This window comes from Saccopteryx leptura, chromosome 1 (assembly GCF_036850995.1).
Source record: "Saccopteryx leptura isolate mSacLep1 chromosome 1, mSacLep1_pri_phased_curated, whole genome shotgun sequence".
In the NCBI taxonomy this organism is placed as follows: domain Eukaryota; kingdom Metazoa; phylum Chordata; class Mammalia; order Chiroptera; family Emballonuridae; genus Saccopteryx; species Saccopteryx leptura.
This window is the reverse complement of record NC_089503.1, coordinates 256,795,433-256,815,829: the sequence shown is the minus strand read 5'-3', so window position 1 is coordinate 256,815,829 and position 20,397 is coordinate 256,795,433. Positions and strand designations below refer to the sequence as shown.

Sequence of the window (20,397 nt, the reverse complement as noted above, 5' to 3'; positions counted from 1 at the left end):
TACGTGAGGTTCCAGGGCCCAACGTGAGTAGTGGGAATCTAGTGGACTCTATGTTCATTCATTACGTTTCAATTCATCTGCTCTATCCCAAGAAATCTTTTCTTTTCTTTTCTTTTCCTGAAGCTGGAAACGGGGAGAGACAGTCAGACAGACTCCCGCATGCGCCCGAACGGGATCCACCCGGCACGCCCACCAGGGGCGACGCTCTGCCCACCAGGGGGCGATGCTCTACCCCTACGGGGCTTCGCTCTGCCGCGACCAGAGCCACTCTAGCGCCTGGGGCAGAGGCCAAGGAGCCATCCCCAGCGCCCGGGCCATCTTTGCTCCAATGGAGCCTTGCTGCGGGAGGGGAAGAGAGAGACAGAGAGGAAGGAGAGGGGAGGGGGGAGAAGCAGATGGGCGCTTCTCCTACGTGCCCTGGCTGGGAATCGAACCCGGGTCCCCCGCACGCCAGGCCGACGCTCTACCGCTGAGCCAACCGGCCAGGGCCCCAAGAAATCTTTTCAATAATAAATTCTGACCCTTGCCCTGGCGAGGTAACTCAGTTGGTTAGAACATCCTTCTCATACGCCAAATTTGCAGCTTTCTCAGTCAAGGGACATATAAGAATCAATCAGTGAATGTATAAATAAGTGGGAAAACAACTTGATGTTTCTCTCTGTGGGTCTCTTCTCTTTCTTCTCTAAAGATCAGTAAAAAAAAAAAATTAAATTCTGACCCTTGTTGTTCCCTGATTTTGACTTAGCGCTTCCAGTGAAAAAGTTTATCCAGTTACCTCATTGAATCAGTTATCTGTGCGCTGCAGAACTAGAAGCTCCTTGAAAGTGTTAGATAGGATAGACAGTTACCAGGGAAGGAAAAAGGGAGGGGAGAAAAAAAGAGGTGTTATCTCACCCACTAAAGGAGGAAGTCGAGTCTTAAGATCTGCCAAAACAAAGTCACCAAATGTCCAGGCGGCCTTGAAACACTGTTAGCCCCAATATCAAGTAAGGGGAGCATTGAAATCCTAAGCGTTATACCCAATAACGGGAACAAAGCCTTAAAACTAAGAGTATATAACTCCTAAAATCCTAACAGGTGGAGCACTTAGGCTAGCTGAGTTGCCTGTTTGTGCCTCGAGCCAAGTGTGTAGCTTTGTTCGAACACTGCACTGTCTTTCGTATGAATTCATTCTCGCAAGCGTGATGAAAACCGTGGAGGGAAAAGTCCCTTTGGGCTTGGAGTTTCCTCAGTGACAAAAATTCAGGGTAGGTGTGGCCCTTACAGAGTTGGACCCATATCCTTCTTTTTTATTTTTATTTTTTAGAGCAAGAGAGAGGGACAGACAGAGAGGTGAGAAGCATCAACTCGTAGTTATGGCACCTTAGTTGTTCATCAATTGTTTTCTCATAGGTGCCTTGACGGGGGAGCTCCAGCTGAGCCAGTAACTCCTTGATCAGGCCAGCTACCTTGGGCTTCAAACCAGTGAGTGACCGTTGGGCTCAAGCCAGTGACCATGGGGTCATGTCTACGATCCCATGCTCAGTCAGACTGTATCTTTAAATAATAATAATAACGCCTGACCAGGCGGTGGCACAGTGGGTAGAGCGTCGGACTGGGATGCGGAGGAGCCAGGTTCGAGACCTCGAGGTTGCCAGCTTGAGCGTGGGCTCATCTGGTTTGAGCAAAAGCTCACCAGCTTGGACCCAAGGTCACTGGCTTGAGCAAGGGGTTACTCGGTCTGCTGAAGGCCCGTGGTCAAGGCACATATGAGAAAGCAATCAATGAACAACTAAGGTGTTGCAACAAAAAACTGATGATTGATGCTTCTCATCTCTCTCCGTTCCTGTCTGTCTGTCCCTCTGTCCCTATCTATCCCTCTCTATCCCTCTCTCTGACTCTCGCTCTGTCTCTGTAAAAAAATAAAAAAATAATAACAATAACACCTCAGTAGTAACAATACACAGACTGAAAGAAAATATTTGCAAACTATAAATCTAAAAACTTATACAAGCATCTACAAAGTTGTATATTGCAACTCAATAAAAAGACAAACACAAATAAAAAATGGGCTAAAGAGTTGAATAGGTGTGTGCAAAAGCCCTGAGGTGGAAGCAAGCTCAATGTGTTTGAAGAGCAGCCACAAGGCCTGTTGGGGAAAAAGAGCTAGGACACGGGCAAAGTGAAGGGATAGGATTTTATTCCAATTAATTGGAAAGGAGGTGGAGCTTTCCCCAGGACATCTGTCACAGTGTTCATGTGGAGGAGGCAATGAGAATCCATTCACATTGTTTCAGCCCTTCTCTGGGAGGCTCTGTTCTGGGCTCCTGCCTGGTCAAGGTACATACAGGAAGCAACTACTATGAGTAGATGCTTCTGTGACTATGATCATAAAACTGATGCTCATTCTCAAAACCCATCTTCATCTACCATGGTGATAAAATCTACCAAGGCTATTGTAAGGGCTTCAGGGATAAAACATCTGTAACATACTAATAGTTTAATAAACAGTTGGTAACATTAGTATTTTGTGGTAAAGCCACCAGTTAAACAAAATACATATTACCATACCATCAAATTTGATAACTGGAGGATTAGCTACTGAGAAAAATCTCAAAGGCTTACTGTTAAGCATTCACACACAAACACACACAGATCCACACAAAAGCCACACACAAGATGCAGGTTGAGCCTGACCAGGCGGTGGCACAGTGGATAGGGCGTCAGACTGGGATGAGGAGGACTCAGGTTCGAGACCCTGAGGTTGCCAGCTTGAGCACGGGCTCATCTGGTTTGAGCAAAGCTCACCAGTTTGAAACCAAGGTCACTGGCTCGAGCAAAGGGTTACTTGGTCTGCTGTAGCCCCACGGTCAAGGCACATATGAGAAAGTAATCAATGAACAACTAAGGTGTTGCAACGAAAAACTAATGATTGATGCTTCTCTTCTCTCTTCATTCCTGTCTGTCTGTCCCTATCTATCCCTCTCTCTATTTACTCTCCCTCTGTCTCTGTAAAAAATAAATAAATAAACTTAAAAAAAAAAAGATGCAGGGTTGATTTTTATGGTGCATAAATTGTATAACTTTTTAAATTAATTTTTTATTGATTGATTTTAGAGAAAGAAGGAGAGAGAAACCTAGATCTGTTCCTCCATGTGCTCTGACCAGGGATCAAACCTCTATGCTTTGGGACGAAGCTCTAACCAACTGAGCTATTAAGCCAGAGCTTATATAGAACTTTTATAAAACACACCAAATGAGCCTGACCAGGCAGTGGTGCAGTGGATAGAGCGTAAGACTGGGACACAGAGGACACAGGTTCGAAACCCCATGGTCGCTGGCTTGAACGCTGGCTCAATGGGCTTGAGCACAGGTTCACCAGCTTGAGTGAGGGGTCACTGGCTTGAGCCCAAGGTCACTGGCTTGAGCAAGGGGTCATTCACTCTGCTGTAGTCCCCCAGTCAAGGCACATATAAGAAAGCAATCACTGAACAACTAAGGTGCTGCAACAAAGAACTGATGCTTTTTGTCTTACTGCCTCTGTCTCTATCTGTCCCTTTCTCTGTCACACAAAAATAAAAAAATAAGGGCCCTCTCCAGTTGGCTCAGTGGTAGAGCATTGGCTCATCATGTGGATATCCTGGATTTGATTCACAGTCAGGGCACACAGGAGAAGCGCCCATCTGCTTCTCCACCCCTCCCCCTCTCACTTCTGTCTCTGTCTCTCTCTTCTCCTCTCCTCCTGCAGCTATAGCTCAAATAGAGCAAGTTGGCCCCGGGCACTGAGGATGGCTCCATGGCCTCCACTTCAGGTGCTAAAAAAAATGGCTTCATTGCAATGGAGCAGATGGGCAGAGCATTGCTCCCTAGTGGGCTTGCTGGGTGGATCCAGGTGGAAGTGCATATGGGAGTCTGTCTCTGCCTCCCTCCTCTCACTAAATAAAAATTTTAAAAATAAGCCTGGCCGGTTGGCTCAGCAGTAGAACATTGACCTTGCGTGTGGTAGTCCTGGGTTTGATTCCCAGCCAGGGCACATAGGAGAAGCGCCCATCTGCTTTTCCACTCTTCTCCCTCTCCTTTCTCTCTATCTCTCTCTTTCCCTCTTGCAGCCAAGGCTCCATTGGAGCAAAGTTTGCCCAGGCGCTGAGGATGGCTCCATGGCCTCTGCCTCAGGCGCTAGAATGGCTCTGTTGCTACGGAGCAACACCCCAAATGGGCAAAGCATCGCCCCCTAGTGGGCATGCTGGGTGGTTCCCGGTCAGGTGCAAGTGGGAGTCTGTCTGCCTCCCTGCTACTCACTTTAGAAAAATACTCCCCCCCACAAAAAAGAAAGAAAATTAATAAAAAACAAACACTAAATGAAACCATGTCTTGGACCTGACCTGTGGTGGCACAGTGGGTAAAGCATCGACCTGGAATGCTGAGGCTGCCGGTTTGAATCCCTGGGCTTGCCTGGTCAAGGCACATACAGGAAGCAACTACTATGAGTAGATGCTTCCTGCCTTTCCCCCCTCTTTCTCACTCTCTCTCCCCTCTCTCCAAAACTCAATAAATAAAATTTAAAAAAAGAAACTGAAGTGTGGAAAAGAAAGGCTCTTAACAAGAATAATTTTTGGAAAAAAAAATTTACTTTCTCTAAAACAGAGACTTTTAGCAGAACTAATTTTTTCTGAAAGTAAGTTACTCCTTATTTTTGGCCTTGAGGCTGGTTTCCCGGACTATGGCCTTGGACTAGCTTTGAAGTAGCAAGTGTTCTCAGTGGTTCTCCCTGAACTAACCCTATAGATAAACATTGTAAGAAAGCTTGTTTTACTGCTATGCTTTCTCCCCTCCCCACTCCTCAGTCAGTACAAATATTGATCAACTTATGACCATTTGACTTTACTACCACAATCGCTAGCCACAACTGCTCCACGTCTGGCAGTGCAAGCGTTGCTCAGCTGGGCGTACGATTGTACGGACCAGCTTCCGGCAGCACTACCATCTCCGCGTGCACCATTTCAACTGTTATCACAGACTCGGTACAGCAGTTTTGTATCTTGGATATTTTTCATCAAATCCCTCCCAAGATGTCTACCAAGAGAAAATTGTCTTTGCAAATATTAAACCAGTTGTACTGGTAATGCAATATTTTACTTAAACCTGACGAATGTAAAAATAAGAAACAAAATGGTGTAGAGATGATACTAATGGCATAAAATGAACAAAGAAAATTATGATATATAACAATAATGAAAGAAAATTATGATAAAATATGACTTAAAGATTTTTTTAACATCATTTCACAGTACTGTACATATAGCCTACTCAACTTACGACCAAATCGTGTTACTACCGGTCTGTCAGAACCAATCATGGTTGTAAGTCGAGCACTAGCTGTATGTAATTTTCCCTATAAAAGCCAGCCCCAAACTGTATTCACTGCCATATTGATTTGAACGACTTAGGTTTCCATGCAGTCCACGGAGCCTACTAATTAGACTCCTAATTTCTTAATTTGGCTAATTGATTGATTATATGGCAAGACGTTTGTTTCTCACTGTTCCGATATAACAAAACCATGTCTTGAAAAGTAATATATACAAGTAGTAAAAATGTTTAAAGCCTGACCTGTGGTGGCGCAGTGGATAAAGCATCGACCTGGAAATGCTGAGGTCGCCGGTTCAAAACCCTGGGCTTGCCTGGTCAAGGCACATATGGGAGTTGATGCTTCCTGCTCCTCCCCCCTTCTCTCTCTCTTTCTCTCTTCCCTCTCTATAATGAATAAATAAAATCTTTTTTTAAAAAAAAAAAAGAAAGAAAAGATCACTCTTTAAAAAAAAAAAAAGTTTTAACATAAGAATGATAACACCAAATTCAGCAGGGAGTAATAACCTCACTAGGGTGAGGATGAAAGGAACTAGGACAAGCCTATAGTCTTCAAACCTATTGGTCACATACGTCTAAAAAGTTCCAAAGCAAATACTATAGTCAATGTTCAGATTTGATCAAGGTGGGGGTGGGGTGGGGTGCTTTCTAGTTGGTTGTTGAATTATGCTTAGTATTCACCCTCCTCAGCTATTTCTTGTTAGATTCAAGGAGTACTGGGGCTGCCAAAGAGTGTAACTATTGAAGGACAGTAAGTGCTGATATGGCTCCTGTGAGGCTGGGAACAAAGAAGGTCAGAGACCCTTATCAGAAGTTTAGGTTTGGGCCCTGGCCGGTTGGCTCAGCGGTAGAGCGTCGGCCTGGCGTGCGGGGGACCCGGGTTCGATTCCCGGCCAGGGCACATAGGAGAAGCGCCCATTTGCTTCTCCACCCCCCCTCCTTCCTCTGTCTCTCTCTTCCCCTCCCGCAGCCAAGGCCTCATTGGAGCAAAGATGGCCCGGGCGCTGGGGATGGCTCCTTGGCCTCTGCCCCAGGTGCTAGAGTGGCTCTGGTCGCGGCAGAGCGATGCCCCGGAGGGGCAGAGCGTCGCCCCTGGTAGGTGTGCCGGGTGGATCCCGGTCGGGCGCATGCGGGAGTCTGTCTGACTGTCTCTCCCCGTTTCTAGCTTCAGAAAGATACAAAAAAAAAAAAAAAAAAGAAGAAGAAGTTTAGGTTTGAAATTCGCCACTAAGCTATGCTGCATGTGACCTCCCTAGCCAATAGCTAAACTGCCACATCTGCTTCTGTACTATGCTTCCTCACTTAGGATATATAAGGGCCTGGCTGTAAGCTCCAGGCGCAGCTCCCATTTGCAGCTCCTTGTGGGCACGGTGTCTCCAGACATCTCGAGAGTTCGCCCTGCGCAGGTTAAACTGGCCAATAAAGTAACATCTTAACTCCTGAAAGTCTCCGACGTTTGTTCTCATACCCGGTGGATGCTACATTTCTCAGTGAAATCTTTACTCTTTCCATTTCTGTATTTATAATGTCTCCAGAGCACCCTAACTCGTGTCAGCTCCTGAGGGCAGGGACCTGAGTCTACCTTTTCCACTGCCAAGGCTTCAGCTTATGAACAGCACTGGCACTTAGGAAGTACACATTTACTATATGAATTGGTATTTTTCTGTTTGACTGGATCCATTTTTTTAAATTATTTTATTTTATTTATTCATTTTAGAGAGGAGAGAGAGAGACAGAGAGGGAGAGAGAGAGGAGAGAGAGACAGAGAGAGAAGGTGGGGAGGAGCTGGAAGCATCAACTCCCATATGTGCCTTGACCAGGCAAGCCCAGGGTTTCGAACCGGTGACCTCAGCATTTCCAGGTCGATGCTTTATCCACTGCGCCACCACAGGTCAGGCTGGATCAATTTTTTAATGGATTTTTTTTTTTTTAGAGGATAGTGAGATAGACTGCCTCATGAGTTCCAACAGGGATCCACCTGGCAACCCATCTTAGGCAGATGCTCCAATAGAACTGTTTTTAGCACCTGAGGCTGTTTGGACCCATGAGCTATCTCATCAGCACCCAGAGCCAATGCTCAAACCAACTGAGCCACTGGCTGTGTGAGGAGAAAAGAGGAGAGAAAGGGAAAGAGAAGCAGATGGCCGCTTCTCATGTGCGCCCTGACCAGGGATTGAACTTGTGACGTCCATACATCAGGCCCATGCTCTATCCACTGAGCAGACCAGCCAGGGCTAGTGTTGGGCAGATAAAATATATTATGCTCACTTTGTTAAAGATGGCGCTGCCCACATGGAAGCCCATCACCCTGGTGATATTAATGTGTGTTGGGGGCGGGCTGTGGGCAGGCAGGATACTTGTAGCCTGGGGCTTGGTTTTAGGACTAAGCCTTTCCCACCCTTTTAAATGCGGGGTGGTACAATCCCATCATGCCTCAGATAAGTGACTTTGTATTAGAGTCCCTATTTTGTATATTGGATTAAAGGATTTGATTTCTGCACTATAAAGTGGGGCAGTGAGCTTGCTCTCTGTTCCTAAGATTAGCATTAGAGAGGAGAGCAGAGAAAGGCCATGTGGAGGCCAGAAGCAGCCAAGATGGTGGAGTGCTGAGTGAGAGGACAGTTTGTGCAGAGTTTGTGCAGGGAGAAGGAAGGAGATGGGGAACAGAGGTAAATAAGGCTGGTGAGCTAAAAACCTTTGATTCTAGGAAACTCAGATAAGTCAGTAGCTTTGTGAGCACTGAATGAGTGGGTTTTGGAGCCCAGTGTGTTTTTACTTGCCCACCAGGTACAAGCTAGGATTAAAAATGATGGCCCACCAGTTCTTGGCTCTGTTGTGTCTTTACCGACCGTCCGAATCTAATGTGAACCTGCATAGGCCAGGCTGCTGTGATGGTGGCCCTGGCTACTGGCTTCACAGCCAGCTTATATTTTTTCCCCAAACTTATTTGTGGGAGACTGTAAATTTACGAAGTCCTCGCAGTTTAAGGCTTAAGCTCAAGGTTAAGCTCTTCTGCACACCTCCGTTAGCTGAGATGCTGAGTGTTTCTACTACTCCCATCCCCCTACCTCATTTGCATGCTTAAGTTGCTAGATGCAATTTACACGCCCTTCCTCTCACCCTTTGTTTGTTCAACTGTCAATTTCAATTATGCATGGTGGGGGGCTTCCTGTTTATGTCTCAGATATGTGACTTTGGATGGGAGACTTCCTTATTTGCATACAGCTCTGCACTATATAATAAAGCAAACGGGACTTTTTACTTTATTTAGTTCTTGCAAACCATCAGCTTGGCAATGGGTCCTCCCAATCCCATCCTTTTTCTTTATTTTCTAATCCTCCACCGTTTCCACCAGAGACCCGCAAAATTACCAGTCATGCTGGTTTCCGACATTTATTGATTTTAATGAGGGAGAGACAGGAACATAGAGCTGTCTTGTATGTGTTTTGACTGGGGATCGAGTCGGCAACCTCTATGCTTTGGGATGATGGTCTAACGCCTAACCAATGAAGTTATCCAGCCAGGGAAGAATTTTTGTTTTAAACATCTTATTTATTGCCTGACCAGGCGGTGGTGCAGTAGACACATCGGACTGGGAGGCAGAGGACCCAGGTTTGAAACCCTGAGGTCGCCACCTTGAGTGTGGTATCATAGACATGACCCCATGGCCACTGGCTTGAAGCCCAAGGTCGCTGGCTTGAGCAAAGGGTCACTGGCTCAGCCGGAGCACCCCAGGTCAGGGCACATATGAGAAAGCAATCAATGAACTAAGGTGCCACAACGAAGAATGGATGCTTCTCCTCTGTCTCCCTTCCTGCCTGTCCCTATGCACCCCCCCCACACACATACACAGGAAAGTAGCAGTGAGGGGGTGGGAAGCATTTTGTAGTAGTTGCTTCTCATATGTGCCTTGAACTGGGCAAGCCCAAGGTTTCAAACTGGTGACCTCAGAATTCCAGGTTGATGTTGTTTTTTAAGTGAGAGAGACAGAGACACAGAGAGGGACAGACAGGCAGGCAGGGAGAGAGATGAGAAGCATCGATTCTTTGTTGTGGCACCTTAGTTGTTCATTGATTGCTTTCTCATATGTGCCTTAACCGGGGGGCTATAGCAGAGCAAATGACCCCTTGCTCAGCCAGCAACCCTGGAATTTCAAACCTGGGTCCTCTGTGTCCCAGTCCAACACTCTGTTCACTGCACCACCACCTACCTGGTCAGGCTGCAGGTCAATGTTTTACCAACTGCACAACCACAGGTCAGGCAAGATTTTTTTTTTTTTAAGAACTTTTTTATTTTTTATTTTTCTGAAGTTGAAAACGGGGAGGCAGTCAGACAGACTCCCGCATGCACCCGACCAGGATCCACCGGCACACCCACCAGGGGGCAATGCTCTGCCCCTCTGGGGCGTTGCTCTGTTGCAACCAGAGCCATTCTAGTGCCTGAGGCAGAGGCCACAGTGCCATCCTTAGTGCCCGGGCCAACTTTGCTCCAATGGAGCCTTGGCTGCAGGAGGGTAAGAGAGAGAGGAAGGAAAGGGGGAGGGGTGGAGAAGCAGATGGTCACTTCTCCTCTGTGCCCTGGCTGGGAATTGAACCCAGGACTCCTGCACACCAGGCCGACGCTCTACCACTGAGCCAACCGGCCAGGGCTTAAAGAACTTTTGAGAGGGCTGGAGGGATGAACAGGTGGAGTACAGATGACTTTCAGGGTAGTGAAAATACTCTGTATACTATAATAATGGATACATGTCATCATCCATTTGTCCAACCCCATAGAATGTACAACAGGATAAACCATTGTTCACATGATGTGTCAATGCAGGTTCATTAATTGTAACAAAAGCACCACTCTAGTAGGGATCTTGACAGTGGGGGGAGCTGTGCAAGTGTGGAGGCAGAGGGTATATGGGAAATCTCTATATGTTCCCCTCAACTTTGCTGTGAACCTAAAACTGGTCCAGAAAAGACTCTAAAAGGGAGGGCGAGCAGCCTTTAAAAGCTTAGCTTGCTTGCCATCCCAAAGGACTCGGGGTCTGTTTCATTCATCTAGAAGAGGCCCTGGCAACGGTAGGTAATTAGTAAATGCTTGAAAGGCTCATCGGTTTTGAAGGATGGGGGAATTGGCTGAAGCTTGCTAGGAGGCCCTAAGTATCCATGACCTCCAATATACCACCCCTCACACTAGCACCCAGGTTTCCTCCCATCAAGTACACTCTGAACTGGGGAGAGCTGACAGGACCCCGCCACCCCTAAGGAAAGGCACCAAATGAGGGCAACTGCCCACTTTATTAGCCAGCAGCCACCTGCACGGCTCCCTAGGGCCCACCCTCATAGGTGGGCATCAAAACAAATGGCCTACCTACTCCCTTGTCCCTGGCACCCTGGGGCAGGTAGGGAAGAGATACCAGGAGCAGGGAGGTAGCCTCATAGAGGCCTAGTAAATACAAGGGGGTCCACTGGCCAGAGATGCCAAGGGGCTAGGCAGCAGGGGCTCAGGGAGGGTGGCCTGTTCAGGGTGGCGCATGTCATGTGGCCTCCTGTGTCTCTGGGGACCCCTGTTTGGCATCCAGGCGGCACAGGGGGCTGTCGTACACCATCTGCAGGTTCACCTTGTGGCCTACCAGCTCACGGATATTGTTGATGTTGTATTTGATCATCGTTGGGCTTGAGGGAGAGAGGACATGCTCAATATTCGGTTAGGTCCTATTGTCCTTTGATCAGAACCTCTGAGAGATCCCACCTTCCTCAGAGTAAAAGCCCAAGTCCTCCCCATGACCCACAAGGCCCTGTATAATCTTCCCTATCACCTCCCTCTCTAACCCCTCACTTCCTCCCTCTAGCCACATAGATCTCCAAACAGAGCATGCACACTCCAGCCTCGGGGCTTGGCATTGGCAATTCCTTCTGCCTAGAACATCCTCCCCAGATATCCTCCTAACTCATCCACCACCAGTGTTTGCTCAGATGCCACCTCCTCTGTGAGGCCTTCCTTAAAAACTTTCTCGCCTGACCTGTGGTGGCGCAGTGGATAAAGCGTCGACCTGGAAATGCTGAGGTCGCCAGTTCGAAACCCTGGGCTTGCCTGCTCAAGGCACATATGGGAGTTGATGCTTCCAGCTCCTCCCCCCTTCTCTCTCTCTCTGTTTCTCCTCTCTCTCTGTCTCTCCCTCTCCTCTCTAAAAAAAAAAAAGAATTAAAAACTTTCTCTCTTCAGCCTGTCCTGCAGTGTTTTCTCTATAGCAGTTACTGTGCTCAGGCACACTCTTAAGCATTATTTACTGAATTTACTTCTTCTCACTCCACTACGACCCCAACTTCACAGAGGCAAGGTGTGTGCCATTTATTCACAGGATAGAACAAAGCACACAGCAGGTGCTCACTAAAATTTATCAATGAATGAATGATGCTGCTGAAGGTCTGCAGGTCTCCATACCTGGCAAGTCACCTGAATAAAGCAGTCAAACACTCGCTAAATGGTTTGGGTACTCACCGCTCCAGGGAGAGGCCCCAGGCAATGACTGACACATTCTCAGGGAGCCCCATGGGCAGTAGCATTTCAGGGCGGAAGAGCCCAGAGTTTCCAACCTCCACCCACTTCTTCAAGCCTGTGTGGGCAGGAGAAGGATAGGGTACCTCATGTAGTTGAAATTGGGCCTGGCAGTAAGCTCAGGAGGCAGGGTGTGGGCTTGGCAGTGAGGGACCCAAGTTAAGAGGGGGCAACCTCACACCTCCTCCCTACTACAGTATCAGTTCCCACCCTGACCTTGGTGGTAACTGAACACCTCCATGCTAGGCTCGGTGTAGGGGTTGTAGGCAGGCTTGAAGCGCAACTGGGTGATACCTGCGTGGAAGACAAGGCTGGTGACTCAGACATCCTCCTGTGACCCTACCAACACCACCTGCCTCAGCCTGCCTGCTCACCCAGCTTGGTGAAAAACTCCCGAAGGACACCCATGAGGTGGCCCAGGGTGAGACCATGGTCAGCTACAACACCCTCGATCTGGTGAAACTCAGCCAGATGTGTGGCATCCAGGGTCTCATTCCGGAACACACGGTCAATGGAGAAGTACTTGGCTGGTGTGAAGGGTTTCTGGGGGGTGACAGGCAAGCCAGGCCAAGGCATAGGTCAGAAGGTCAGTATGATAGTCCCCTCCCTGTCCCCACACTGCCCAGGCCCAGCTGCACCTTCTGGGCCAGGCGGTAGAGGGCACGGGCACTGGCTGCTGTGGTATGTGTACGCAGCAAATTTTTTCGGGCCTCGTCCAGCTTCCAATTGTACTTGTACCTTCAGGAGGAAATTCAGAAGTTCATGCTGATGCCCTCAGGCTCCCAACAGCCTTCCCCCCAATACCCCAAAGATCTGGTCCTGCCTCACCCCTGTGAACCGTAGCCACCCTGGGAGTGTGTCCGCTTGACCCGATGGACGTAGTCCATGGGGAGCTGCAAGGCCTCAGCTGGATCTAGGCAGGACAGAGCATCATGTAGTCAGTCAAGGAGCATTTCTCAAAATCCACTGCACAGAGGACAGACAGTGACAAGTGCAGCTCCCACTCTTACCTGCTATTGCAGCCAGAGGGCGTCTGGGAGCACCTGAGTCAGTCACATCCCTCTGCCCAGAACTTTCCATAGCTCCCATTTCACTGGGAGAAAAAGCCAAAGTCCCCTCTGTGGCCCCCGTCAACTCCCTGCCTCCATCCCTCCCACTCCTAACTCATTACTCTCTCCAGTCACAGAACTTCCCAACTAATCTATGAGCACACCAGGCACATTTCAGCCTCAGGGCCTTTGCACTGGCCATTCCCTCTCCCTACAACTTCTCCTTCTCCAGATATAGCTCCCTCCCCTCCCCTACCTCCTCTGATTTTTGCTTAAGCAAAGACTTTAAAAAAAATTGACAGCCCTCCACCCATGCCAGTTTCACCCACTGCATTTTTTTTTTAATTTATTCATTTTTTTAGAGAGGAGAGGGAGAGACAGAGAGAGAGGAGAGACAGAGAGAGAAGGGGGGAGGAGCTAGAAGCATCAACTCCCACATGTGCCTTGACCAGGCAAGCCCAGGGTTTCGAACCGGCGACCTCAGCATTTCCAGGTTGACGCTTTATCCACTGCGCCACCACAGGCCAGGCCCCACTGCATTTTTATTAAGAGAGAAAGGAAAAAAAAAAGATAAAGAGGGGAGAGAAAGGGGAAGCATCAACTCATAGTAGTTCTTCCCGTATGTGCCTTGACCAGGCAAGCCCAGGGTTTCAAATCAGTGACCTCAGCCTTCCAGGTTCATGCTTTATCCACCGTGCCACCACAGGTCAGGTACCCTCACTGCATTTAGTGCTATTTTGCATTACTGCACTTAGAGTTACTCAGAATTTTAACGCACGTCTCCCCCACCAGGATGCAGGTCTCACCAGGGCAAGGACTTCTGTCTCCTTCATGGCTTTGACCCAGTGTTTAAAAAAGACCTGGGCACACAGGAAGGGCTCAGCAACCATTCATTGTGGGAATATGTAAATTCTTTTATTTGACAGAGAGAGAGAGAGAGAGAGAGAGAGAGACAGATAGGGACAGACAGACAGGAAGGGAGAGAGATGACAAGCATTGATTCTTCATTGCAGCTCCTTAGTCTCCGCAGTTGTTCACTGATTGCTTTCTCATATGTATCCTGACAGAGGGCTACAGCAGAGCAAGTGACCCTTTGCTCAAGACAGCGACCATGGGGTCATGTCTATGATCCCACGCTCAAGCTGAATGAGCCCACACTCAAACCGGTGACCTCAAGTTTCACACCTTTGTCCACCGTGTCCCAGTCTGATGCTCTATCCACTGCACCACCGCCTGGTCAGGCGAATATGTATTCTTAAGATCTCATTCTAGATACACAATTTTTGGTGCACCAGAAAAGCTCCACCACTGATGGCTGTATGATCCTGAGCAAGTATTGTTCCCTCTCTGGGTCCTAGTTCCCTCATTTGTAAAAAGAGATAATAGTACTACTTTCTATAGTTGGTGGGAGAATTAAAATAACTAACGTATAGTGAGCGCTTAGTAAGTTTGGGGTGTCATGACAATAATGATGGCAATGATATTGTTGCTCCCAGCCAGGTATTGGGCATCTAAATGGCCTCACCTGACCTCTTCCTGGTGGGGGAGACAACAGCCATTGTGGAAAGTCATTCAATTTCAGGCAGTACTAAGGACTGTGAAAAAAAGAAATAAATAGGAACCAAGGTTGAAGATTAAGGGTGAGGGACTTTCACAGTGCAGGGGTACAAAAGCATGTTAGGATGACCTCTCTGATGTGATACACGAATGGATGTTTGACGCAGGAGCCCACCATGAAAAGTCAAGAGAAAACAGTTTTCAGCAGAAGGCACAGTACAGGCAAATGCCCTGAGGTAGTCAGGAGGGCAAGTGGAAAAAGAAGGTCACATCACAGAATGGACATAACCAGTTCACACAGGCCTTGTTGGCCATGCTGAGGAGGATGGAGTTTATTCTGTAAAATGGTATGCCACCCCAAAGACCCTGTCCAGTCCTGGCACCTATGATAGCATGGTGGGCCTCACCCACCTCTCAGGAAGAAGGTGTCATGCTGGTCTCGTGCTGGGTGCTGCTGGGGCTGGAAGAGTGCATCAAAGTTCCAAAAGGAGCTCTCAATGAAGTTGTCAGTAGGCATCTCGGTAAACCTGGTGAGAGATATGATCTGACTGCCCTGCTTGTGCCAGTGGCTGGCCTGGCCCCACCCCTGGCCCCACGCTCACCCCATCTCCAGGAAGATCTGCCTGAACTGGGTGCGGACTTTCAGCAGGGGGTGCAGGTGGCCGCTGTCAGGGAGGACGCCATGGGCCAAGAAATTGTAGGACTTGAAGGGCCGGTCCCGCCAGGAGCCACTGTAGGTGGGGATATAGGGCACACAGGCAAGGTAGGGACTGCCCACCCCCACCCCCACCTCCACCCCCCACTGACCAATGACTGTGAAGCCACTTCTACCTGGAGATTATCTCTGGACTCAGCTCTGCTTCCTGCTTGGAGATGCTGATGCTGAAGGCACTGCCTTTGGTCACCCAGTAGGTCTTCAGAGTTCTGCAGCCAGAGGAGGGAAGGGGATACCACTGTCAACTCCTCTAAGAGTCTTCCCTTGATCTCCCATATGATGCTGACCCCAATACCACCCAACAAGTCACTCTGCTTTATTTTCTTCCTAACATTCATTGTCACCTGAACTCCTTTTATTTGGCCCCACTTTTGTCCTGAGTTCATCCACTTATTCATTCAATAAACACTAATTGAGAACCTACTATATGCCAGGGCCCATTCAAGGCACTAAAGATACAGCTGGAAGTGATAATAGTAAGTTTAGATAATAAAGTGATCTGGCCCTGCCGGTTGGCTCAGCGGTAGAGCATCGGCCTGGCATGCGGGGGACCCGGGTTCGATTCCCGGCCAGGGCACATAGGAGAAGCGCCCATTTGCTTCTCCACCCCCACCCCCTCCTTCCTCTCTGTCTCTCTCTTCCCCTCCTGCAGCCAAGGCTCCATTGGAGCAAAGATGGCCCGGGCGCTGGGGATGGCTCCTTGGCCTCTGCCCCAGGTGCTAGAGTGACTCTGGTTGCGGCAGAGCGACCCCCCGGAGGGGCAGAGCATCGCCCCCCTGGTGGGCGTGCCGGGTGGATCCCGGTCGGGCGCATGCGGGAGTCTATCTGACTGTCTCTCCCCGTTTCCAGCTTCAGAAAAAAAATAAAATAAAGTAAAATCAATCAATAAAAAATTTTTAAAAAGAAAGAAACAGACTAGGAGTGAGTGGCTTTTGTGGAAATCACAGGTAGAAAAAGTGGTGCCTATACAATGACATATGAACAGAGGTTGGATCCTGAAACCTGCTTTGAAGATCAGCAGGAAGATCATTCTTGGCAGAAGGCACAGCATATGCCAAAGCTCTGAAGTGGCATAAGCCTGGCCTGTGTGCTTGACAATCGCAGTGTGAAGAGGAGGGATTGACAGAACCCTGGCCCAGTGTGGCCAGAACAGCTCTCCCTTCCCTTCTCCCGCCACAGAGCTACATGGGTGAGGTGGTTATTAGCCTGGGGGTAGCAGCGACTCACACTTCCGTCAGCAGCTTCCTCTTCTTGAGCTCACTCCTTTCCTTTTCACTCAGCTTCTCAGCCTGTCCACCCCGGACCAGCTGGAGCCGCCACTGGACCTCATCCTCCACGCTGTCCACCTGCCGTGATGATGGGATGATGATCATGAGGAGCTGTGAAGGACAGAGGCCCACTTGCCTGCCCACAGGGACTCACCACTCGGAAGACCCTGGGCCCACTGGCAGCATTCTTGTCTACACGGATCCACTTGTTGGACATGGCCTTGCTGAAGCCTACCTTGCCACTGGGCAGTCGCTGGGGGAACAATGCTGCAGTGAGGGGGACACAAGGGCCACCTCACCCCATCACCTCCCTAGGCCCTGCTGCCTCATCCCCGGGCCCTACCATGAGCTCGCTCTGGGCCAGGCCCTCTGGGGGGATACTATGAAACACCCGAGCCTCATGGCTGCCTTCCCGGTCAACCTCCTCGCCCTCGGCAGTAAGCTCCCAACGCTTGGTGGAGCGTAGTTCAGCCTCGATGATCTGCAGAAAGAAGGGGTCACAGGCAGGGACAGGGTTCAGAGCTGGGCACTCCCTGGCCTCAGCACTGGAGCCAAGGTCAAAGCACAGCCCCTAAAGCTGGCTTCACATCTCAGCGGCACCAATTCCCAGCTAAGTGATCTCCCCTTGCTGAGCCTCAGTTTCCCTTCTGTGACACAGGGTAACAATAAATATGGCTCATACCTCCCAGGCTGAGGTAAAGTACTAAGGATATTACCTGGCAGAGGACAAATTCTATCACGTTTGAACATGGAAAAGATTTTTTACTTGGGGAAAATATTTTTTAGTGTATGTGAGCAAGCAGAGGGGGAAGATTTTTTGAAAAATAGTGTTTAAGCCTGACCAAGTGGTGGTGCAGTGGACAGAGCATCGACCTGGGGCACTGAAGTCCCGGGTTCAAAACCCTGGGACATTCTTGCCAGCTTGAACATAGGATCACAGACATGCCCCATGGTTGTTGGTTTGAGCTCAAAGGTTGTTGGCTTGAGCAAGGGGTCACTGGCTCAGCTGGAACCCCCTGGTCAAGGCACGTATGAGAAGCAATCAATGAACAAATTAAAGTGCCACAACTACTAGCTGATGCTTCTTTATCTCTTTCCCTTCCTGTCTCTTTCCCACTTAAAAAAGAATTAAAATAAATTTTCTATTAATTTGGGGGAGAGGAGGTAGAGAGAAGCATCAACTTGTTCCACTTAGTTGTTCCATTTAGTTGTGCACTTGTTGATTACTTCTCATTTGTGTCCGGAGGGGATCAAACCTGCGACCTTGGTGAACCCTACCAGGGCCAGGGAAGATTTTTAAGGTCTCCGATAAAGTGACTTGTCTCTATGTTTATATATTTAAATGTCTGTGCCTAAAGTATTAGAGTAAGGACCTGGAGGTGCACATTACATGTGGGAACTTGAGGCTCCACAATGAGAACTGGGTTCAGGTCTGGGTGGAGTCCTCAGGTCCTAGCTCCCCCTTCATTCTAATTCCCAGCTCTGCTATTTACTCACTATGTGACCTTAGGAAAGGTACTCAACTTTCCTGAACAAATTTTCTTATCTATGAGAGCAGAGTGTGGTGGGCTCTACCTCAGAGAGTTGTTTTGAGGAGTAACTGAGTTAACATACAGAAAGGATATAGGCTGCTTAGTATGCAGCAAATTCTGTGTAAATTCTATTTTTTTTTCTTAGAGAGAGAGAGGAAAAGAGCTAAGAAGCATCAAATCATAGTTGGTCACTTTAGTTGTTCATTGGTTGCTTCTCATATGTGCCTTGACCAGGGGGCTCCAGTCAAGCCAGTGACCCCTTGCTCAAGCCAGAGACCTTGGGATTCAAGCCAGTGGCCTTTGGGCTCAAGCCAACAACCCCCAGGATCATGTTGATGATCCCATGCTCAAGCTGGTGAGCCCCTGTTTAAGCCAGATGAGCCCACATTTCAAACAGATGACCTTGCGGTTTCAAACCTGGGTCCCTGACATCCTAGGTCGACACTCTCCAGGCATCCCCAAACTGCGGGCCGCATGAAGCCCCCTGAGGCCATTTATCCGGTCCCCGCCACACTTCCAGAAGGGGCACCTCTTTCAATGGTGGTCAGTGAGAGGAGCACTGTATGTGGCGGCCCTCCAACGGTCTGAGGGACAGTGAACTGGCCCTCTGTGTAAAAAGTTTGGGGACCCCTGCTAGCCACTGCACCACCACCAGTTAGGCCTGACTATTACTATTATTGTTATTTATTACCCTTCTTGTTGTTAGACTGAACCACATTAAATCACCACTATTTAACCCTCTGTGACCTACACAAGTGTCAATTTCACATTAGGCAATGTACTGCCACCTGACACACCACAGTTTCAATCCTTCTCGAACTGACAACCTTGAGCTCCGCAGCCTAAACTCCTAATTTCAAATCCAGGCTTGCTTGTCCTTCTAGTGGCACTGATCAAGTTATTGGCTAGGACTTATAAATAGTCATATCTGCAAAATGGGCCCAATAGCACTACCATCATCTTATGGTTATGGCAAGAACTGAATGTCAAGTAAAGCTGAGACCAGAGTGAGACACAGAATGTAAATTTGATCTGTGTTCTGTTTTCCTCCCTCACGGATCCAGCCTCCTAGGTGGCCCATGGGCCCTTCGGAATCCTCCTCCTGTGGCTCCTTCACTCCCCACTTATCCAAGTCAGAAGACTGGGCTTCATTCATGCTCCCCTTGCCTTGCCATGAATCTCACCTCACTCCCTCTTTTGAATCACCTCTCCATTCCAGATGCCTCTTTACAGCCAGACACTATGCCCTCTAGTTTGAGGATGTGCTAGCCTCTGCCCTTGTCCCCTCGTCTTGAATCCTGCCCCTGCCAGTTCATCCCAAGAATGACGTAGGAAGCACACACGTCTGACTAGCTCCAGCTCCTGTTACGGCTCCTCAGTACACTGTAAGAAACCTACAAGACATTGCAAATTCTGACTCTGCAGTCTTTCTCACCTCTCACCACCGGCCCCCGCCAACTGATCCCTAAAGTGCCTTGGCTTTCCTCCTCAATGCAAACACCGGACTCAGCTGTCACTTCCTCCGGAATGCTCTCCCAAGTCTGGGTCAGCTGTTACCTCTGGGATCCCTGTGCTTTCACTAATCACGTGAGTATCACCTGCATTAGACCAGTCTCCCTGAGGGAAGCGACCGCGTCTTCTCTGTCCACCATAGTATAACCCCCGCAACAACACTGATCATGCCCTCAAAATACATTTCTTGCATGAGGAACGTCGATGTGCCAGGGCCCTCACTCGTTCCGGTCTCCCTGCCTGCGCATCGTGACCACAAACAGTTACCCCTACCCAGGCCTGAGGGAGTTTGGCCTGGAGGCAGGGCCCTCCTGGCCAAGGAATTACACGTGCCAAGGCGAGGAAGCCTGAAACCACCGGCGGGCTCACCTTGCCCAGAGCCTGCAGGCTCTTCACTGCGCCCACCACAGCCTGGTGCTCCACGCCCAGTTTGGCCGCCAAGTCCGCGCTGTCCAGACCGCCATCAGCCGCCTCCAGCCGCTGCAGCAGCAATTCAGCCAACGGACCGTCAGCCATGGCTCTTCCCCGCGCGCTCAGCGTGCGGTGTCCGGGGGGCCCAGAACCACCGGAACCGGAACCGGCGCCTAAGCGTGCGCCGCCATCTTGAATGCGTCTGGTCGTGTTTCTGAGCTGAGGGCGTCGCCATCTCGAGTGTGTCCAGCGAACCTCAAAGTGCGGAAGGGATTCAATCAGACTTTACCACCGCCTTAGTTGGACTTGTGGTGTCTGCTTGACTAGAGCGGTCATTTTCATTGATCTAATTGACAGAATCACAGTGTTAAATTTAATGTGGCCTCAGGTAGCGGGCTGTCTGACCTTGGACTTCCTCCTCTTAGTCTTGTAGCCCTTAAAAACCCTTCTGGGATTCTCTT

General features: G+C 49.1%; 1 protein-coding gene across 1 annotated transcript; it reads right to left on the bottom strand.

Moving 5' to 3' along the window:
- Positions 1-10,612: 10,612 nt before the first annotated feature.
- FARSA (phenylalanyl-tRNA synthetase subunit alpha) lies at positions 10,613-20,094 on the bottom strand. The gene is made up of 13 exons (XM_066347827.1): positions 19,895-20,094; positions 16,825-16,962; positions 16,636-16,734; positions 16,441-16,559; positions 15,330-15,422; positions 15,101-15,229; positions 14,910-15,025; positions 12,721-12,805; positions 12,531-12,630; positions 12,267-12,435; positions 12,109-12,186; positions 11,836-11,950; positions 10,613-11,009 (listed from the first exon to the last, which is right to left on the bottom strand). The coding sequence occupies exons 1-13, from the start codon at positions 20,039-20,041 to the stop codon at positions 10,871-10,873; spliced, it is 1,527 nt and encodes a 508-aa protein (XP_066203924.1). The 5' UTR covers positions 20,042-20,094; the 3' UTR covers positions 10,613-10,870.
- Between the last annotated feature and the right edge of the window lie 303 nt (positions 20,095-20,397).